Source organism: Dendrobates tinctorius, unplaced genomic scaffold (assembly GCF_039654945.1).
Source record: "Dendrobates tinctorius isolate UK_male_01 unplaced genomic scaffold, ASM3965494v1 ptg000125l, whole genome shotgun sequence".
NCBI lineage: Eukaryota > Metazoa > Chordata > Amphibia > Anura > Dendrobatidae > Dendrobates > Dendrobates tinctorius.
In genome coordinates, this window is record NW_027361793.1 from 9,935,558 (window position 1) to 9,955,507 (window position 19,950).

The following is a 19,950-nucleotide window of genomic DNA, read 5'->3' on the forward strand; positions in this document are numbered from 1 at the left end:
GAGCAGGTAGACGGGGCAGCAGGTAGCTGTGGGGAGCAGGTAGCTGTGGGGAGCAGGTAGACGGGGCAGCAGGTAGCTGTGGGGAGCAGGTAGCTGTGGGGAGTAGGTAGACGGGGCAGCAGGTAGCTGTGGGCAGCAGGTAGCTGTGGGGAGCACGTAGACGGGGCAGCAGGAAGCTGTGGGGAGCAGGTAGCTGTGGGGAGTAGGTAGACGGGGCAGCAGGTAGCTGTGGGCAGCAGGTAGCTGTGGGGAGCAGGTAGACGGGGCAGCAGGTAGCTGTGGGCAGCAGGTAGACGGGGCAGCAGGTAGCTGTTTGGAGCAGGTAGACGGGGCAGCAGGTAGCTGTGGGGAGCAGGTAGACGGGGCAGCAGGTAGCTGTGGGGAGCAGGTAGACGGGGCAGCAGGTAGCTGTGGGGAGCAGGTAGACGGGGCAGCAGGTAGCTGTGGGGAGCAGGTAGACGGGGCAGCAGGTAGCTGTTTGGAGCAGGTAGACGGGGCAGCAGGTAGCTGTGGGGAGCAGGTAGACGGGGCAGCAGGTAGCTGTGGGGAGCAGGTAGACGGGGCAGCAGGTAGCTGTGGGGAGCAGGTAGACGGGGCAGCAGGTAGCTGTGGGGAGCAGGTAGACGGGGCAGCAGGTAGCTGTGGGCAGCAGGTAGACGGGGCAGCAGGTAGCTGTTTGGAGCAGGTAGACGGGGCAGCAGGTAGCTGTGGGGAGCAGGTAGACGGGGCAGCAGGTAGCTGTTTGGAGCAGGTAGACGGGGCAGCAGGTAGCTGTGGGGAGCAGGTAGACGGGGCAGCAGGTAGCTGTTTGGAGCAGGTAGACGGGGCAGCAGGTAGCTGTTTGGAGCAGGTAGACGGGGCAGCAGGTAGCTGTGGGGAGCAGGTAGACGGGGCAGCAGGTAGCTGTGGGGAGCAGGTAGACGGGGCAGCAGGTAGCTGTGGGGAGCAGGTAGACGGGGCAGCAGGTAGCTGTGGGCAGCAGGTAGACGGGGCAGCAGGTAGCTGTTTGGAGCAGGTAGACGGGGCAGCAGGTAGCTGTGGGGAGCAGGTAGACGGGGCAGCAGGTAGCTGTGGGGAGCAGGTAGACGGGGCAGCAGGTAGCTGTGGGGAGCAGGTAGACGGGGCAGCAGGTAGCTGTGGGGAGCAGGTAGCTGTGGGGAGCAGGTAGACGGGGCAGCAGGTAGCTGTGGGCAGCAGGTAGACGGGGCAGCAGGTAGCTGTGGGGAGCAGGTAGACGGGGCAGCAGGTAGCTGTGGGGAGCAGGTAGACGGGGCAGCAGGTAGCTGTGGGGAGCAGGTAGACGGGGCAGCAGGTAGCTGTGGGGAGCAGGTAGACGGGGCAGCAGGTAGCTGTGGGGAGCAGTCGCCCTGCTCTCTCCGCTGCTGGCAGATTGATGGGCAGTGTCAGCGCCGGGCTGTGATCGGTGACAGGGTGAGGGGCGGGCTGTGTGGAGCGCTGTAGCTCTGCCTCTCTGCACATGCTGCTCTCTGTATAAGGCGGCAGAGGAGCTGGAGGGAGCAGACTCCCGGAGCCCGGCTCTGAGCGCACACTCCGCACCATCTTCATAGGCAGCAGTGCAAGTGCTCACCACCACAGACAGCCAGGGACTGCACTGGCCACACTAGCCCGGGAGCCACCGTCACTGGACGCTACTTCCATCCCCTGCGTCTGGGGCAGGAAGCTCCTCTGTATCCCTGGCGAGTGCGGATATTACACCCATACCCGGAATATTCACCCAGGACCTTACTGGCATTGTGCACATGCTGAAGCCCAGCATTGCCCCGTCTCCATGACTCAGTGGCAGTGAAGACAGACGCGTGTGCCCCTCACCATGGAGCTGCTGGCGCTGCTGCTTGGAGTTATTGCTCTGCACTTTTCCGGATGCTCAGTGTCAGGACAAGAAGGTAAGAGCCAGCGGCTCGTGTACAGAGCCGTCCCCAGTGCGGCTGCCCTCCCTGCCTCTAGACTCGGCTGGATCTCGTCACATCTGGACTATATCAAAGGCTTACACTCCTCCAGCGCCTTGTGCGGGGCGCTCCGTGTTGTGGAGCAGAGGGTGTCTCCCCGGGGACCCTTAATAGCAGCATTGCAGGGCAAGCAGAGCTAGGGTGGCATGTGTGGGGCTGGCAGCAGTGCCCGGTGCCTGCGATCCTGGCTGCCACTCTCCATGTGCTGGCAGTCTGCTGGGGGGAGAGAGGGGAAGTGACAGCTCAGAGACCTCCATCTGCACCAGGAGAGACACACTAGAGTGCTGTTTGCGCCTGACATCTCCAGAAGCGGAGCCCGATGTGGCCCTGGGAGACGTAGAGCTGACCTTCCCATGTGAAGTGTTGTGACGCGGGCATAGGATCGGCCCCAGAGAGGAGGTGTGGGCAGCATTACTGTCCAGGCTGGATAGGATCAAGCCTCCGGTCCCATGGCTGTGTCCTGCAGTGAAGTCCTCACCCCATTCTGTGGGGTGTCCACAGCTCCATTCCACTGCCTGCCACCCTGCGGACCTTGTCAATAAGATTAGACCCCATTGTATGAGTGGTTGTGGGGTGAGGGTACAATGGGACAATGCTGCTATCTGCACTTCCCACTCCACCCGCAGATAACACACAGGTGTGATTCATTGCCTGGCAGTGTTGGGTACATGGAGCAGGGTCCCGCTGGTGTAGAGGGGTTTGCAGAGGCTTGTGCCACTGGTTGGATGCTTAGAGCCTACTATCAGCTCTTCCCTCGCCTCCCCATCACACACTCTACACATCTTCCTTCCAGTGTAACATGGGAGGAATCAAATATTAATAATGGTGGTGAGATAACCCTTTTTGAAGGATTCCTTCCTCTCATACATGGCACTAATTTTTTTTTTTGAAGATCTACAAACCTGAAATCATTTCCAGGGAAATTCGCCAACGCAATGTTACAATGATTGTGATTTTCCTTTTACACTTTTCTGGGTCTTTTTTTCTTTTTTTTTTTTTTTTTAAGATCTGTGTCAAACAACCATGTATTGACCGGATTTTCCAGCATGTTGGTAAATCATCTCTACGGATTCAGTATGAAGAAGGCAATCAGTGATCCGTAAAGTCAAGTCTGTGTCCAATCCTTAGTAAAATTGCTACAGGAAAAATCTATCTTTGTACCATGTTAGCCAGTAGATAGAAAAATATTAAAATGCCTGATGAAGAGACCTGAGTGACAAAATCCAATTTGTTACCATCTTTTCAGTAAGCCATTAATTTGTATCAACCAGTGAGGACTCTCACATTTTAATATTTTAGTAAAACTGGTTCATTTCTGGCCATTTCTAGGAGGTCCAGGAACGCTATTCCTGGATCAGGTAGAACGCTTTGTTACTGGGTTAGAAAGGGGCAATACCCCACTGACCAACGTGGACTGAAGCCCACACATCAGAGGCTCCAAGTAACTATTTAAATGACAACACATAGGGCTCTGCAGTGACATGAAACAGCACATTTCAGAACTGGCAGATGAGAAAATGAGCCCTGTGATTTCAGAAAGAGGATTATCCATCTCGGTGTTGGAAAGGGGATTTCACAAGGCAGTGGCATCTTATGATCCCTGGCTAGCTAAGTGGCTTTGGCAATCATCCTTCTCTGACGATCCCCATGTGATTAAAAACTTTAAAGGGTGGAAAACATGCCTGGGGGGTGCCTGAGCCATAAATACCCATTTTTTCTGCGCTCTCCACATCTTTGCACAGGGACAAGCAGTCCATTTTGCTTTAGCTGGATGAATTATGTTGTGGAATAATTGGATCATAAAGCCATGTAAGATTCTTATTTGATCAAAGGCTGGCCACCTTGCTTCCTATCGAGATAGCTTATGCATAAACCATCCTGATTCCTTGGAGCCCCCTGGGTTCACCTAGAATAACCCTCTCCATTCTGTAGTCATGATTGGGGATAGTAGAGGAATGATAGCGCTTGTCACACAAAGGTTCTTCCCCATGTGTCATGATATACTGGATATACCTCTGCATCTGATATGTAGGAAACCATTTCTACTAGCGTGGGCTGCAAGCCTAGGAAGCTCATTTCTGGGCAGCAGATTAGGTGTCTCAGCTGCCCCTATCAATCATTTATACTGTTTATCACTTTATTGACCCTCTTTGAATACATTCCTTGCCTTAAGGTCATACACAGTGCCAGAGTCTCATTACTTAAAACCGATAGATAGGCAAAGTTCACCTGTAGAGGATCAGGGCTGATCCTCCCTCATCTACTGATCTTCAGCCATGGTGAGGGTGTCATGGCCATCAGAATGGTTTGGCAAACAAACTGGATGCCTTGGGTAGGATTTGTGTATAAAACTGATGGCTCACCCCGAGTATCCCCTTCTGAAATAGCTAAAATATTGTTTAATGGGCAAGCAACATTTTTGGGGAATTGGATCATACCAATTTTGCAGTGCGTTTTTGGTTAAATGTTAATTTGTTATACATTTTAGTTTTTTTCTGGTGTGAGTGCGGGTTGTGGACATTGTATTTTTTTGCTCTGCACTGTTGGATTGTACATTCGCTTGTGCGATGCATACAGTATAGACGGCTTACGATTGAGTTACACAGGGGACATCCCTTATGCCATTTACTGATCAGTCCTGTAATGAAGCGCCAGAAATAGAGCTGCTCTATCCATACCATGTGGAGACCCTCCTCACTGTGTCATCCTGGCTAGATTTAGTTTTCACACTTATCTCTTCTCATTAAGCCTGACAGCTGTGTCCTAGTTAACCCATTTATTACCATGGAGTAATAGTCTAGGGGACATCTGGGGTAAACCATTTAGTGCTCCCTTTGGGACTTTCAGAATACGTAGGTCTCCAACTAGGGAAAGATTTCCGAACACTGATCACCGGATAGTAAAAACATTGGGCCAATATAATAAACCAGATTCCTTCCAGGTAGATCCATAGGGTGAAAAAGAGCGGGGTCCATCAAGTTCTTCTTATTATTTATTATTATAGCGCCATTTATTCCATGGCGCTTTACATGTGAGGAGGGGTAGTTCAACCTTTCTCCATCGTATAAGAAAAAAATGCCAGTATCATGTAAATTAGATTCTGCTTAGTATGTCGTTTTGTGATAGGATCCATGTTTTGGTGGTTGTAATCTCCAGTTCTGAACATCAATCTTTAAAGATACCATTACTGTGCGTACAACTCTGACAACAATACAACAATGTTACCGCATGTCTGCTCTATATTTGTTTGGAATTTGTAAAAGTAAGTAATTCTAAGTTATCTATAGTAAAATTGATGACAATAATAATAATAATAAATACAATTATTACTATCTTTAATAAGTCATGTACCGATCCACTGAATCAGCTCTGGTTAAGTCATAGTAAGCGTCTTGGAAGGACAACATGGTTGGACCGCCGCATGAAATCTGTTTTGTTTGTTTTTTTCATTAAATCTGGTATTGTAGTTTCTAACAAAATACTCCATCTGACCTTCCAAAACGATAGGTTTACCTCTAATTAAATATGAAAAAGTGGCCACCCTATAATTGGGGGAACAGTCAATGGGTTGAGAACTCGTAGGGTTTTCCGATAAAGGGACTGGGATACTTAGATAAAGTCACAGCGCCACCTAGGTGTCAAAATAAGTAGTGTTTGAATGCTCGGGAGGGATGACTGATTATGTCCCGTGTGTACAGGATGATTTGCCTTCTCTATACATTTATGATTATTAATAAATTATCTTTTTCGACATAAAAACACAATGTCGAGATCTGTATGTCAACACAGAGGGGACTTCATGGTCAGTGGCTAATATAAGACACATAATCGGCTAGTCAAGTGTGTGTATGTGCCAAATTTCCTAACACTAACTTGGTCCGTGCAAAATTTTCGCACATTGGTCGTCGGGGGCGTAGGCAATTTCAGAAAAAGCAAGCTGGTCAAATGTAAATGTATTTCATGAGCTGATGAACACAGACAGGTATTTATATATGTAGATTGGTAATACAATAAATTGGTTTGATACTGTAAGTTGAGGCCACCTGCAGGTCATTGTGTCTTTCTGCAGGTTTATGAGAATGAATGTTTAAACTGTATTTAGTGATCAAATCGTGAATGTGTGATTTGTTTGGCTATTTTCTTGCTAAAGGGAGCAAGTTTAGCTTTCTCATGTGTGTGTGGAGCAGCTTTGTGGTAGTGTGCTTTGGGGTACTGTGGTGCCACCTTCAGGTCATTTTTCCTTACTGCAGGTGTATGAAAATGTTTAAACTGTATTTTGTGATTTGTTTGGCTATTTTCATGCTGAAGGGGGCAAGTTTACCATTCAAATGGTGTACAAAGGAATCACTGAAAAACAGTGTTTAGAAATAATGGATTAGATTAGACCCTCATTTTTTTTCATTTTCAGCTCATGGCTGATAAGTTTCATTTTAGTAACTTGGAACCTATTTCAGGCGATGACGAGTGAAGGAAAGCAATGGCTGCCCTAACTAATGAGCAGTATCATTGAACAAGTTTTCAGCACTGCGGTATCGATATGTAACCATGTCCCTACTCTCTGACCTTGCTCTTGAAGTTCCATGGCAGGTGGTCACTACAACCACAATGAGCAGCTCTCTCCACCTGGCCTCAAATTATCACAGGCACAACTCTCCATGGTGTTCATGCACCGGTCACATCCCATCAATCTCAATGTGTTTTCCATAAGGAAGCGGCATCGTGATGGCAGTGATGTATTCTCCAGATTGAAGCCGTATGTTCACAAGTTGATAGGTGATCCATGCCCTTAGAGACAGAATACATATGTTACTTACTGGGCTTTTTCTTGCCATGAGATTTTTTTTTTACGTTTTTAGTAAAATCTATTGACCTCAACTACCACTTATATGGTTTAGTTTTCCTCATATTCCCTTTCTAATGTGCACATATCGTTCTTATGGCTCCACGACTTCATAGATGGCACATAGAAATGTGTCACGGTAATGCTTATTTAAGGTGGTCTTAGGGATATAAACATAATTTAGTCAGTCGCAACGTTAGTCACATCTAAGATGCTGATTTGAGCATCCGAATAAAATTTCTGATTGCTTATTCCCCTTATGGAGAGACTATAATAGTTGACATTGGTGGATAATTTATATTTGGGTCATCTCTTATCACTGGCGGACACAGAAGAGGACCCTTTATGCAAGAATGGTATATTATTATTATAGCGCCATTTATGGGCCCTTAGCAGTCCTCATAATGCACAATTCCTCCTGCTTTGGATGTTACATGGGCCCCCTCTCCTCTTGCACAGGTTGCACCTATGATATATCCGCCCCTGTCTCTTATCCTTATAGTAATAACTAAAGAGTATAAATATGTCAGTAGTTGGGATTCGATACCTTGGTAACTCTAAATCTAGCAATATGATTTTATATTGCATTACCCTTGGAGTGGGGATTGCCATGTTCTGTCTGTACTGTAAGGTGGAAGGATATCGCCCCGTTCAGCGTCTTCCTGTGTTATCCAAGCAGAGGACAACTGACTCTATAGGAAACTCCCCTAATAAACGATATAACATGCTGCTGTAGATCTACACTATAGTAGCCCACAATGTCATTTTCTTTCATTATAGCCCCGTGTAAGTATATGGCGTGTACGTCATTAAAAAGATAAGTCATGACTCAACACTTTATGTCTTCTATGGACAGCACAGAAACTCAGTAGCACTGCATCGCGGCGGGGTCCTGGGCTCAAATCCCACCAAGGACAATATCTACAAGGAGTTTGTATGTTCTCCCCGTGTTTGCGTGGGTGTTCTCCGGGTACTCCGGTTTTCTCCCACATTCCAAAGACATACTGGTAGGGAATTTATATTCCGAGACAGCAATGGTGATGTCGGTAAAGTGCTGCAGAATTAATGGCGCTATATAAGTAGAATAAATCCTTTTTTAAAGTGAACTCTACTAGAAACACATACTGTGCTACATGTATCTGCAGTAGCTCATCTCGTCCTGCAGGTGGCACTGTTTCTATGTGTGCCTATGATAAAGGGCACATGGTAGCTCAGAGCCTGGCACACAGAACAAGACACCCTGAATATACCACCAGTCAGTGCAAATCATTTATGGATCATCTATTTAGCTGCATATTTTTGGTGCATGCTTTCTTGAAACTACCTAAATACTTTATTTTAGACCCATATTTTGATTTTCAATTCAAACTCAATTCAAAGAAGCTTTATTGGCAGGACTAAATACACATTAGTTTTGCCAAAGCAAGTGTACAGAAGGGAATGGGGATAGGGACTGTAGGGATGTTGGGTAAACACAGATTTTCTGTGTTTTATATACAGTAGTTGGTATATGAACTTATAGTCATACCGCTTAACCATTTATATGCAGGTGAAGAAAGAAGATTAATAATAATATTAATCTGCCCACCCGTGCCTTTATAAAAACTGCGACTCACAGGTGTATTGCATCAGCGAGTATTAATTATAATTGAGCCCGGTGGGCTCAACCCATTAAATCACTTAGTGGCTCAGGTGTTGCTATTAAAGATTAACCCAATGTTTGCCAACCGCCACAAAAGTCTTGCAGTGTAGTAACAGCTTGTATCATATGTAAATCCTAACTGAAGTCTACCTTGTACTGGAAATCAATGACAACCAGGGCAGATTCAGGAGGCGCTGGGGGGAACGCCAGTAAGCGTGGGAGCAATCTCTGCATGTGTGTGGCCCAGTAAGGAGCAGCACTCTCCCAACACAGATCCTGGTTGGCCAAAGTTAGCCCTAATTTGAGAAACTTTAGAGAAACAGTCTGGTGACAATACTGATACACTTCTATTGCTGACACAAAGAACTTGAGCCTCCTGGCTTCAATAATGAACAGCATCCCATATCCTTCCCATGCTTCCTGTTTGGTTGCAAAAATGCAAAATCATTGTCTTACGGGGTACGTAAAAAGAAAGTGAGAGCGGCATTTAGATTAGTATTTATTTACTTTAATAGAAGGATCTGAATATACCGGCATATTCACATAAGTGTGGTAACACTTCTCATGTAGCACAGTCACCAGTAAACCGGAGGGGCACATTGCAGATGGCTATTACATCCCATAATACTTGTATAGTAGAAGACTTTGTATAAACGACAGACTGAAATCTGAATTCTGCAAGAATAATTAGTGTTCTTGGTGTGAAAAGGAGCTGTCTAATCAAACAACCCCTTTTCAGATTGAAACAGACCCCGCTGATTGCTGTAGATCCAACTCCAGAGACCACTAGAGATTAGCTGCTATTTCCGGGGTCAACCATATATTACACGGAAATGTACCATTGCGTGCACCCTTTTCAATGAATGGCTGCCTTTGTTACCAAGCAAGTCCCATAGAGGAAATTTAAATCCCCTAACAAGTCATCTTAACTTGATGAAATTACCCTTTTTTCTAATTGCATGAGCCCATCTTTGATTATTTAAATGGCCAATACCAAAATGACTAAAACTTGTATTTTTTTTTCAACTCTGACCTTACTCTGTATACTGCGTATTATCTGAGACTTCAACTGATGGACTATCCATATGCAATCAGTGCATGATTGTTGGTAGTCCAACCCCTATGACCCTGCTCAAGGGCAGAATGGAGGGGCTACAGCATTGGTTAAAGGTCCACAATCAACGTTCATTCATCTGAGGTCATCATCATACACATGGATACCACAGTGCATCGCATTCATTCCTCCCTATTTAATTGAAGTGTCTGAGCTACAGTACCAGGTCCTGAGCTACGGTACCAGGCCCTGAGCTACAGTACCAGGCAATGAGCTACATTACCAGGCACTGAGCTACAGTACCAGGCGCTGAGCTACATTACCAGGCACTGAGCTACGGTACCAGGCACTGAGCTACATTACCAGGCACTGAGCTACGGTACCAGGCACTGAGCTACATTACCAGGCACTGAGCTACGGTACCAGGCCCTGAGCTACAGTACCAGGCAATGAGCTACATTACCAGGCGATGAGCTACAGTACCAGGTGCTGAGCTACGGTACCAGGCCTTGAGCTACAGTAGCAGGCGCTGAGCTACATTAACAGGCACTGAGCTACAGTACCAATCGCTGAGCTACAGTACCAGGCACTGAGCTACATTAGGCTACTTTCACACATCAGTTTTTTGCCGTCAGGCAGGATCCGGCTATTTTTAGAAAAAACAGATCCGGCATAAATTTTGGAGAACTGTAGAAACGGATCCGTTTTTCTGCTGGATCCGTCTAGCAGGTTATATCTGTTTCCTGGGGGCTGGCCAATTGGATCTGAGCATGCGCAGACTTAAAAAAACGGATCCGGTGGCTGGATCCGTCTTTTTCTGGATCCGGCGCCCATAGACTTTCATTGTAGCAAAAAGCCGGAAGCGTCGGATCCGGCGCTTCCAGCTTTTTTGCCGGAGACAAAAAACGTTACAGTAGCCGTTTTTTCCAGACGCCGGAATGAGACAAGTAGCCGGATCCGGCAAAAAACTGATGAAACGCAATGCCATCCGGCGCGATCCGGCGCTAATGCAAGTCAATGGGGAAAAACTGGATCCGGCATTGCATTTCGCCGGATCCGGTTTTACAAAAAAAAGCCGGATCCTGCCTGATGGCAAAAAACTGATGTGTGAAAGAGGCCTTACCAGGCACTGAGCTACAGTACCAGGCGCTGAGCTACATTACCAGGCACTGAGCTACAGTACCAGGCCCTGAGCTACAGTACCAGGCAATGAGCTACATTACCAGGCTATGAGCTACAGTACCAGGTGCTGAGCTACGGTACCAGGCCTTGAGCTACAGTAGCAGGCGCTGAGCTACATTAACAGGCACTGAGCTACAGTACCAATCGCTGAGCTACAGTACCAGGCACTGAGCTACATTACCAGGCACTGAGCTACAGTACCAGGCGCTGAGCTACAGTACCAGGTTCTGAGCTACGGTACCAGGCCCTGAGCTACATTACCAGGCGCTGAGCTACATTACCAGGCACTGAGCTACATTACCAGGTGCTGAGCTACAGTACCAGGCGCTGAGCTACATTAACAGGCGCTGAGCTACATTACCAGGCACTGAGCTACAGTACCAGGCGCTGAGCTACATTACCAGGCACTGAGCTACAGTACCAGGCGCTGAGCTACAGTACCAGGCGCTGAGCTACATTAACAGGCGCTGAGCTACATTACCAGGTGCTGAGCTACATTGCCAGGCACTGAGCTACATTACCAGGCACTGAGCTACAGTACCAGGCGCTGAGCTACAGTACCAGGTTCTGAGCTACGGTACCAGGCCCTAAGCTACATTACCAGGCGCTGAGCTACATTACCAGGCACTGAACTACAGTACCAGGTGCTGAGCTACAGTACCAGGCGCTGAGCTACATTAACAGGCGCTGAGCTACATTACCAGGCACTGAGCTACAGTACCAGGCGCTGAGCTACATTAACAGGCGCTGAGCTACATTACCAGGCACTTAGCTACATTACCAGGCCCTGAGCTACAGTACCAGGCGCTGAGCTACAGTACCAGGTGCTGAGTTACAGTACCTGGCGCTGAGCTACAGTACCAGGTGCTGAGCTACAGTACCAGGCGCTGAGCTACAGTACCAGGCGCTGAGCTACAGTACCAGGCGCTGAGCTACAGTACCAGGTGCTGAGCTACAGTACCAGGTGCTGTTCCTGGATAAACAATGACCTCTCTGTTCTGCTAATGTATCTGGCTCCCTGGGGTCAAGCCCGCACTTTAGGCCAAAGTCCTAGACAGTCTCGTTAAACAAAATTGACTGCACTGGTACTATATATGGAAGGATGACCAACTTCTTGATGGATGCTTAGATAGACAGCATAATTGACACAGTTGCCTAGATTCCCCTCTGTGCTAACGAGACAGACTGTAGATTGCCATAAACCTGCCGCAGCCCGCTGATGGGACGCCGGGAGAGAGGCATGGAATTTGGAAATCCCAGTTGTAGCTTCTGGAATTCACGTAACTACAATATATTAGGGAATGTTCATGTAATTGTCTATTATTTCATGTACCCCCAAGAACCACTCTTAGAATAGAAGTGACCATATAGCAAACAATAAAAGCTTATTTGTATTAATAATAAACACAAAACCACCTCTGTAAAATACGTTAATAGCCGTTAAATGGTAAAGAACAGAAAACCAAGCCGGCGCTAATGGGAAAATGGAAGGAACAGCTGGCAAGTTGTGAAAATAAAGCACAATTAGATTAAGGAAGAGAACAATGCAATGCAGCTTTATGAGGTTATTATGAGGGTTTGGGATGTGTATATCCAGTTACAGATTATTACAGAGCTGCGAACACTTGATTACAATGTGTCAATCTGAAGGACAGGAGACCTTTGGGATGACCCCAGAAATGCATTGCTCTTGACAACACAATGTTGCAAAGCATTCTGGTCCTGCACTGTACAGACCCCCTTCCAGAATAAAGCATTTCTTTCTGGGGGTTTAGGAAACTGTCAAGTACAGATAAGGCTCTTGATGTAATCCCTTGGGGGATACCAGTTTGTATTAAAAAGGAAAAAATTAATTTCTAACTACTGGGCTAGCTGCCAAATTATGTGACCTTACAACGGTGCAGCTGCAGTGTAAAAATAAACCTTCGATAAGTGAAATCTGTGAATCCCACCAGAGTCGATAGCAAGAACAGAGCGTGTTTTAGTCTCCTTTTCCTCTGGGGAAGGGTGGGCTGTGCAATGCTGTAAAATATCCTACAGTTTTCTGTTTTCATAATGACACATTGTAACGCAGATATATAATTAAGCATTGTCTACAACACTGGACAGGATTTCAGGAAAAGATAGAAACGTGAACAGTGATATAACCGTCCCAGCACGTATGTACTGTATCTCGAGGAGTTCACCACTATTTCAGCAAATATGGCACAAAAACAGGTTGAGTAAATCGTATCCATATGTCTGCATGCATATGTATTCTTGTATACATATTCCAGGGTACAGCAACTGACGCAAGCTCAGAGTAAACAGGAAATCACCACTTGCTTTCTAATCTCATGAGAACTGGGAAATCTTTCCTGATAATGACATTTTAATGTATGTTGCATGTGAGTCTCAGTTTCCAACTCTGCAACTGCCACTTATGACAAAGGGTAAGTGACAGGCGGCCGGGGTTTGTGGAGAAATCCTGGAAGGCATCGGAGGATCCTTCATCAAGCCCTAAGTGTCCCTCTTTAATCATGTGGAGTGTCAGAAGGAATGTTGCTGTGATCTGACTCTTCACAATGGCCCCTGAACAAACACGTCTACCTGTGTGTTCATATTGTTCACCAAACTGTTTTTATTAAAGGGCATGTCACACTAAGAGATATCGCTAGCAATATCGCTATAACTAGTGACGTTATAGCGATATTGCTAGCGATATCGCTATGTCTGATACTTACCTATGACCGGCTCCCCCGCTGCTTATCGCTGATCGCGCGAGAACAGGCTGGACTGTTTCTCGTTGTCAGCTTCCTGCGGCGCTTCCTGCTGTGACGACGAGCGACGCGTGGAGCCGGGCGGGAGGACGCAGGATCGCCTGGTGTGACAGGTAAGTAGCGACCCCCGTCCCCAGCGATGTCGGTAGTGAGATCTGCCTATGTGGCAGCTCACTAGCGACCACTTTGCGATGTACCAGCGATCCTGACTGCGTCATATCGCTGGTCGGGATCGCTGGTACATCGCTAAGTGTGACAGTACCCTAAGGCATGAACCTAACAAAATACATTACATTGGTTTGGGTTTTACAAAACAGCTAAACAAACATGCCCAAATCACACACCCTGTTACCAGGTATGGGCAAGCCCTTCTAGAAACAACATTTATGTTTGTGTGGTTTAAAGGGAACCTGTCATGGTTAGGACATGGTTAATGTCCTGTTCTCGCAGGGTTAACTTTTGCCGGCCTCTCTTTGGACCTGGGAGGGGTATTTATACTCACTCCAGACTAGGATTCCTTGTCAGCTATACTGTTATTTTGGCTGTATGTCTGACCCCTGGTGTGCGTGTATACTGCGTTGCTTGTTTGCTTCCCGTGTATGACCCGGTCTGTCCCCTCACTCTGTTCTCTGTCTCACGTTTTGGTACTATCGTCTTCTCCGGTTCTGACCTCCTGGCTTGGCTATCGTTACTCCGTTACAGTTTGTCCCTATTGTACCATCTATTGCCCATTCTGGTTTTCTGATCTTTGCTACGTCCTGATTATCCGCTCTGTCTAACCCTTTGGTATTGTCGTGCTATCTCGTGCTTTGACCCCGGCTTAATCTGGTTTACGTCTCTGCCTATGCCCCTTGGTAACTTGTCCCGTAGTTACCTTTCTAGGAGTTTTCCTTCAGCTCCTAGCTCTGTGTAGCTTAGGCCCCGCCCCCAGCAGTCACGTGCTTCAGGCCCTGTTAGTCTGAAGCACGCATCTTCACCGCTGCTGCCCCGCTCCACAGGTATCTTTTGCACTCAGGACATGCGCACTGGCTCAGTGAGCAAATGCAGTGCGGTGTTCCTGACAGAACCTGTCACCAGGTTTTCCCAATGTAAAGTATGGCCATCACCTTTAAGGACACTTTTACAGCATTTTAGTATGTTGCATGTACTGTATGTCCCCAACCCCCTATAAGTAAAGCAATAAAGACCTTTTATTATACCCACAGACGGAGCGGTTCGGTCCGTTAGGCATTTCTAGTCTTGATCCGGCGCCTCATCTCTTTATATATTCACAGTCCTCATACCCGGCTTTGTGTGGATGATGCGTCCTATGTCATCCATAGTGTCTCCCAATCAGGCTCCTGCACTTCCCTTGGCAGGGAAGAGAGAAGTACGCCTGTGCAGGGGTGCAATTGAGGAACAATATGTGGATAATGTAGGATGCATCATAGACATGAAGCAGGGAAGGAGAACAGCAATTGTGGGAAGAGAGAAGGCGAAAGATCAAGACCAGAGATACCCATTGGACTAAACCGTGCAGTCTCAGAATATCATAAAAGGTCTTTTTGTGCCTTGCAGAGGGGATTGGGGAGATACATACAGCATATAAGAATGCTGGAAAAGAGGTCTTCAAGTTGGTGTTTGTACTTAATTTTGGGAAAACCTGGTGCCAGGTTACCTTTATTTGGCCTTGTTTGTGGTTAGGTTGGCCCTTTTTAATTACTATTGGTCAATATGTTTTAGATTAGTCCATGTGTGTTTAGATGAGTCGTGAAGGTTGAATTGGACTTTCTATGTTTAGCATACCTCATATTAACATCTGTTTACACTGGCCAACGTGGGTCACTAACCGACCAATAATCTGCTACTTGTTTGCAGATCGGCTGTTGTTTAGTAGCCTGTGTACACAGGCTGACCCAGATTTAAGCCCCCGTCACACACAGCGAGATCGCTAGCGAAATTGCTGCTGAGTCACAAGTTTTGTGACGCAACAGCGATCTCACCAGCGATCTCGCTGTGCAACACGTATCAGCGACCGCCCCCCCCCCCCCCCCCGCGCCGGGTATCGCTGATCGTGCTCTAATGTCCAGGACATTTTTTTGATCGTTGTGCTCCCGCTGGCCAGCATGCATCGCTGCGTGTGGCAGCGGGAGACCATCGATGAGCGAGCTCCCAGCGCTGTAAACAGACGCTGGGAGCTGGTATCCAAGGTAAACAGTGGCTAACTAAGCGTGCGCGTTGCTTAGTTACCCGCTGTGTACCTTGGATACCAGCGCTGGTCGCTGGTCCTGATCGCTGGTGAGATCTGCCTGTTTGACAGCTCACCAGCGATCATGTAGAGACACACCAGCGATCCTGACCAGGTCATATCGTTGTTGGGATCGCTGGTGCGTCGCTATGTGTGACGGGGGCTGCTTTAGATACTGTAAAAGGTACATGCACACGATCAGAAAATAGCAGCGCATGTTAGCTGCATCCAAAGCGCTGTGTTCAATCGCGTAATTAAATCTGCATGTGTTTGTTGAACAATGTGTAGGCATCCAATACATTCTATTGTGGAAATTTCTGGTGCGGAGACGCTAGTCTCCGCAACAAAAATTGCTATGCTGCGGCTCATAAGCCCACACCATGGATGAGTTTACGCAGTGTCAAATAGAAGCACAGTGTGCATGGTATTTCTATAAATCCCTTCCAAAATTCAGGGTTTTACACATAACACAGGTGAGCTGCGTCCAGAACGCGGCTATTCCTGATCGTGGCCACGTACACTAATAGATCATTCAAGACGATGCGTTACCAAGAATTATAATCTTTTGTGCAGCACAAAAGATTGTATCAACCGACGAATGAGCATTTTGCTCTTTCGTCGAGTGATCACCTGCCTGGTTAAACAGCAAGATTATGATGAAGCGAGCTCTCCAAGAAGGCAAATCTTGCTTTGTAAATTAATTTAGTCATTATCTTTTAAGATTGTTTGGTTAGATTGGTAAATTAATCCATTTGTGATTAGACTGGTCTTTGAATGGGTAGTTCTTCCTTTGTCAATACATTTGGCATTATATTGTTAGGAGCCCCATACACAATAGATAGCTGCTGGCCAAATAATGATTTATCCCACCATTCGGATGGCAGTAGAGATGGGCAAATCTGAACAGTAAGGTTCAGGGTCCATATTGAACACCTAGTGTTTGGGAACGAACCCTGAACACAGACTTCTCCAGGAAGTCCGTATTACTTTTGGGGTTTGCTGATAACAGCAAGAGCAGGCGCCGCTGATGGGAGTATTCATAAGCCGGCACGGCACCTGTGCTAAAAAATAAATAAATAATAAAAAAGTTACTGGGTTTTGCCTGCGCTGGTTATCAAAATTATAACAGACTCCACGTCACTTTTTAAAAAATGTATTTATTTATAACACAGGTGCTGGCTGATGAATACTCCCATCAGCGGCACCTGCTCTCGCTGTTATCAGCCACAGCAGGCATAGGCTGATGGGAGTAGTACTCCCTCATCAGCTGACGCATGTGACGGGAGGTAACCTTTTTTACCACCGGTCACAGCTACTGGCTCACGCTGTTATCTGATAGTGTGGGAACCGCAATTCTCTGGCGAGAGTCCGTGTTCGCCGCACTGTCATGCAGATGACAATGTGGCAAACAATGCATGTTCGGGCCCCCTATTCATCTGAATGGGGTACCAGGTTGGTGTACCATTCTGGAACGAACCCGAATATCCACGGGTTCGCCCATCACTAGCTTGCTGCTATCTCTCGATTATTTCATAGACAGGAGCACTCGCTCTGCTTAGCGCTTCTGTGTTCCCTATAAGGGAGCCGCTGCCAGACTCCTCTGGCGAAAGCTTATCTCATTGAGAAGAAAAGGATTGGCAGTCCAAAGGTGGAAATACTGGATCCTTTCCCTCCTCAATATCATCTGTTGAGGGAACGTGAGGCGTCCCCATAGACATTAGAACACTGACCGAGCCCACTTATATCTTTAATTTGTATATAAGCAGATTGGTCTTTGTTTTGGTAAATCTGACGAGATTAGATTGATCTTTCCAGGGCTTGATTGGTCCTTGTGAGGTTAGATTTGACTTTGTTTGGAAAGATTAGTCTTTGTATGGGTAGAGTGATAGATACATGGGGTTTGATTGTTTCTGGTTTGATTAGATTGACCTATGCATAGTTAGATTGGTCTCTGTGTGGTTAGGGTCCCATTTCACATAGCGATGCACCAGCGATCCCGACAAAGATACGACCTGGTAAGGATCGCTGGTGCGTTGCTACATGGTCTCTAGTAAGCTGCCAAACAAGCAGATCTCTTCAACGACGCAGCAATCTGACGGCGATCCGTATAATGACCTCGGTGGTCGTTGGTACCTTGTCACACAGCAGCTTTTCTGACGACTCACGCCTGCGTCCCTGAGTTCTGCGTCGCCAACGAGGTCGCTCGTTGGCGTTAAACACAGCGATGCGCACTGGCCAGCAGGACGCCGACGTTGAAAAAATGGCTCAGGACATTCAAGCACGATAAGCGATATCCAGCAGGGGTGCCAGTCGCCGCTATGTGTCACATGTAGCAAGATCGCTGTTGTGTCACAAAATCGGTGACGCTTCAGCGATCTCGCTAACAATTTTGCTATGTGAGACGGGGCCTTTAGATTGGTCGGGATCAATCTGGCGTTTTCATTTACGGTCAGTATACGGTTGGATAGATTGGTCCTGGTATGATTAGATTGTTTCTTAGGTCAATTTTTTAAATACATTTCTAGACATTTTGTTTAGAGTTGCTTCTTGTATTTTCAGTGTCATGGTTTTTTATGATCCTGGGGATTTTCGCTGTGAGTCAGACTGCTGTGATTTGCAGCATATCAGCAGAGCAGTGTGCAGAATATGTAATATCTACTACAGAGCCATAAGAAAACAGACACACTGTGCTAGACACCATATCCCCCTGTGTGTCCTGTGCTGGAGAGAGCCCGGCTGGTGACCGTACAGAATGGAGACTTAACAGTGTTAAGTGTCTCTCTTGAGGGTCAGATCTCCCTAGAAAGGTTTTTCTGGATATCTGATAGAATAAAGAAAAGCATCTCACATTGTGGAGAAATGTGATGTAATGTCTCTGCAGCTTCATCCACCAGGCATGTGATATGGATTTGTACATGCTCCTGCCAGGAAAGTGTGCAGTGGTCACTTAGTTAATCCTAATTAATAAAATATAGATTTATGATGAATTTGAGTCTGCCTTCTCAACTGCTCCCTTGCAAAGCCTTCTGTATTTTCCTTTCATAGTAGAATACTGATCCTTACATTTTATGGATGCCAAAGATATGACCATTTAATCACTGTTCTGGCATGCCAGTAAAGCGGGATGACCTTCACTTAGGTCACCATTGTGCAGTATCATGTATACATTAGTATCCCGCATGCATGCAGACACATTTGGCTCTGGCAATGTGCAACTATTCATTTTACTTAAGTAGAGAATTGTCAAACTTGTATGTATGTTAACTTTACATTTTGCAGTATTTTCATTCATCTGAAGCTGCATCCTTGCAACCAGTTTAAGAACATGTAAAGTAGGGCTGCAAAAAATTACTTTCTTGTGACAGATATAATCTTTGTTAGTCCTGAACTTGTTAGGACTGGCCATCAGCTGATGACACTGAATCTCCATGCTCTTATGGAGGCCAGTGGGGCTCCTCTATGTAGCAGAAATTGGTTATGTTTCATCTTCTGGTTCATTATTGCAGTCCATGTGTAAGATGGTACAATGAGGGATTGGACAGTAAGTCAGAGTAGCTTTGACAATAAAGACATGGTGTAAAACTTTTTTATCATAAATGTCTGTCTTTCTAATTTTAGAATTAACCTTTTTTCTGATGTACTTTAATTAAAAAGTCCCTATTGTTCCCTCTACTCCCTTTGTTTTTGTTTTACCCACTTCAAGTTTAATGACACTTTGAGAACCCTCAGACCATGCTGGGATACTCAAACGAGATGCCATCAGGAGGCAGAGGCTGCAGCCCCTGCCCCCTCCCTGAAACCAAGCGCCATCAATGACCTCCATTTCAGGGACTGTGCTAGTTCCTACTCTAAAGGCCCCGTCTCACTAAGCAATCTCGGTAGCGAGATCGCTGCTGAGTCACAACTTTTGTGACACAACAGAGATCTCACCAGCGAGATCGCTGTGTGTGAGAGCGATCAGCGAGCGGCACCCCTGCCGGTATCGCTGATCGCTGGAAGAAACCTCTGGACATTTCTTTGGTCGCTGGTCTCCCGCTGGCCAGCACGCATCGCTGTGTGTGACAGCGGGAGACCAGCGATCAGGTGTAAAAAAATAATAAAAAAAATAAAAAATATAGTTATTCTCACCTTCCGATGTCCCGTTCAGCCATCCTGCCTCTCTCCACGCTCCGGTCCCAGTGATCCTTTGCACGAATGACTGCGAGACTTTTTTATCCCGCGAGACCGTGACATCTCGCGGTCATTCGTGCAAAGGATCACTGGGACCAGAGCGTGGAGA

General features: G+C 46.7%; 1 protein-coding gene across 2 annotated transcripts in view; it reads left to right on the plus strand.

The window, feature by feature from the left end:
- The first annotated feature begins 1,474 nt into the window (after positions 1 to 1,474).
- Positions 1,475 to 19,950, plus strand: part of NRP2 (neuropilin 2) — a 192,326-nt gene continuing 173,850 nt past the window's right edge. Inside the window, exon 1 of one of the 2 annotated variants that reach the window (XM_073541876.1) lies at positions 1,475 to 1,904. In XM_073541876.1, coding sequence (XP_073397977.1) covers positions 1,832 to 1,904 — 73 coding nt within the window. In that variant the 5' untranslated portion in view covers positions 1,475 to 1,831. The remainder of the gene's footprint in view (positions 1,905 to 19,950) is intronic. The other variant, XM_073541877.1, reaches the window with a different exon arrangement.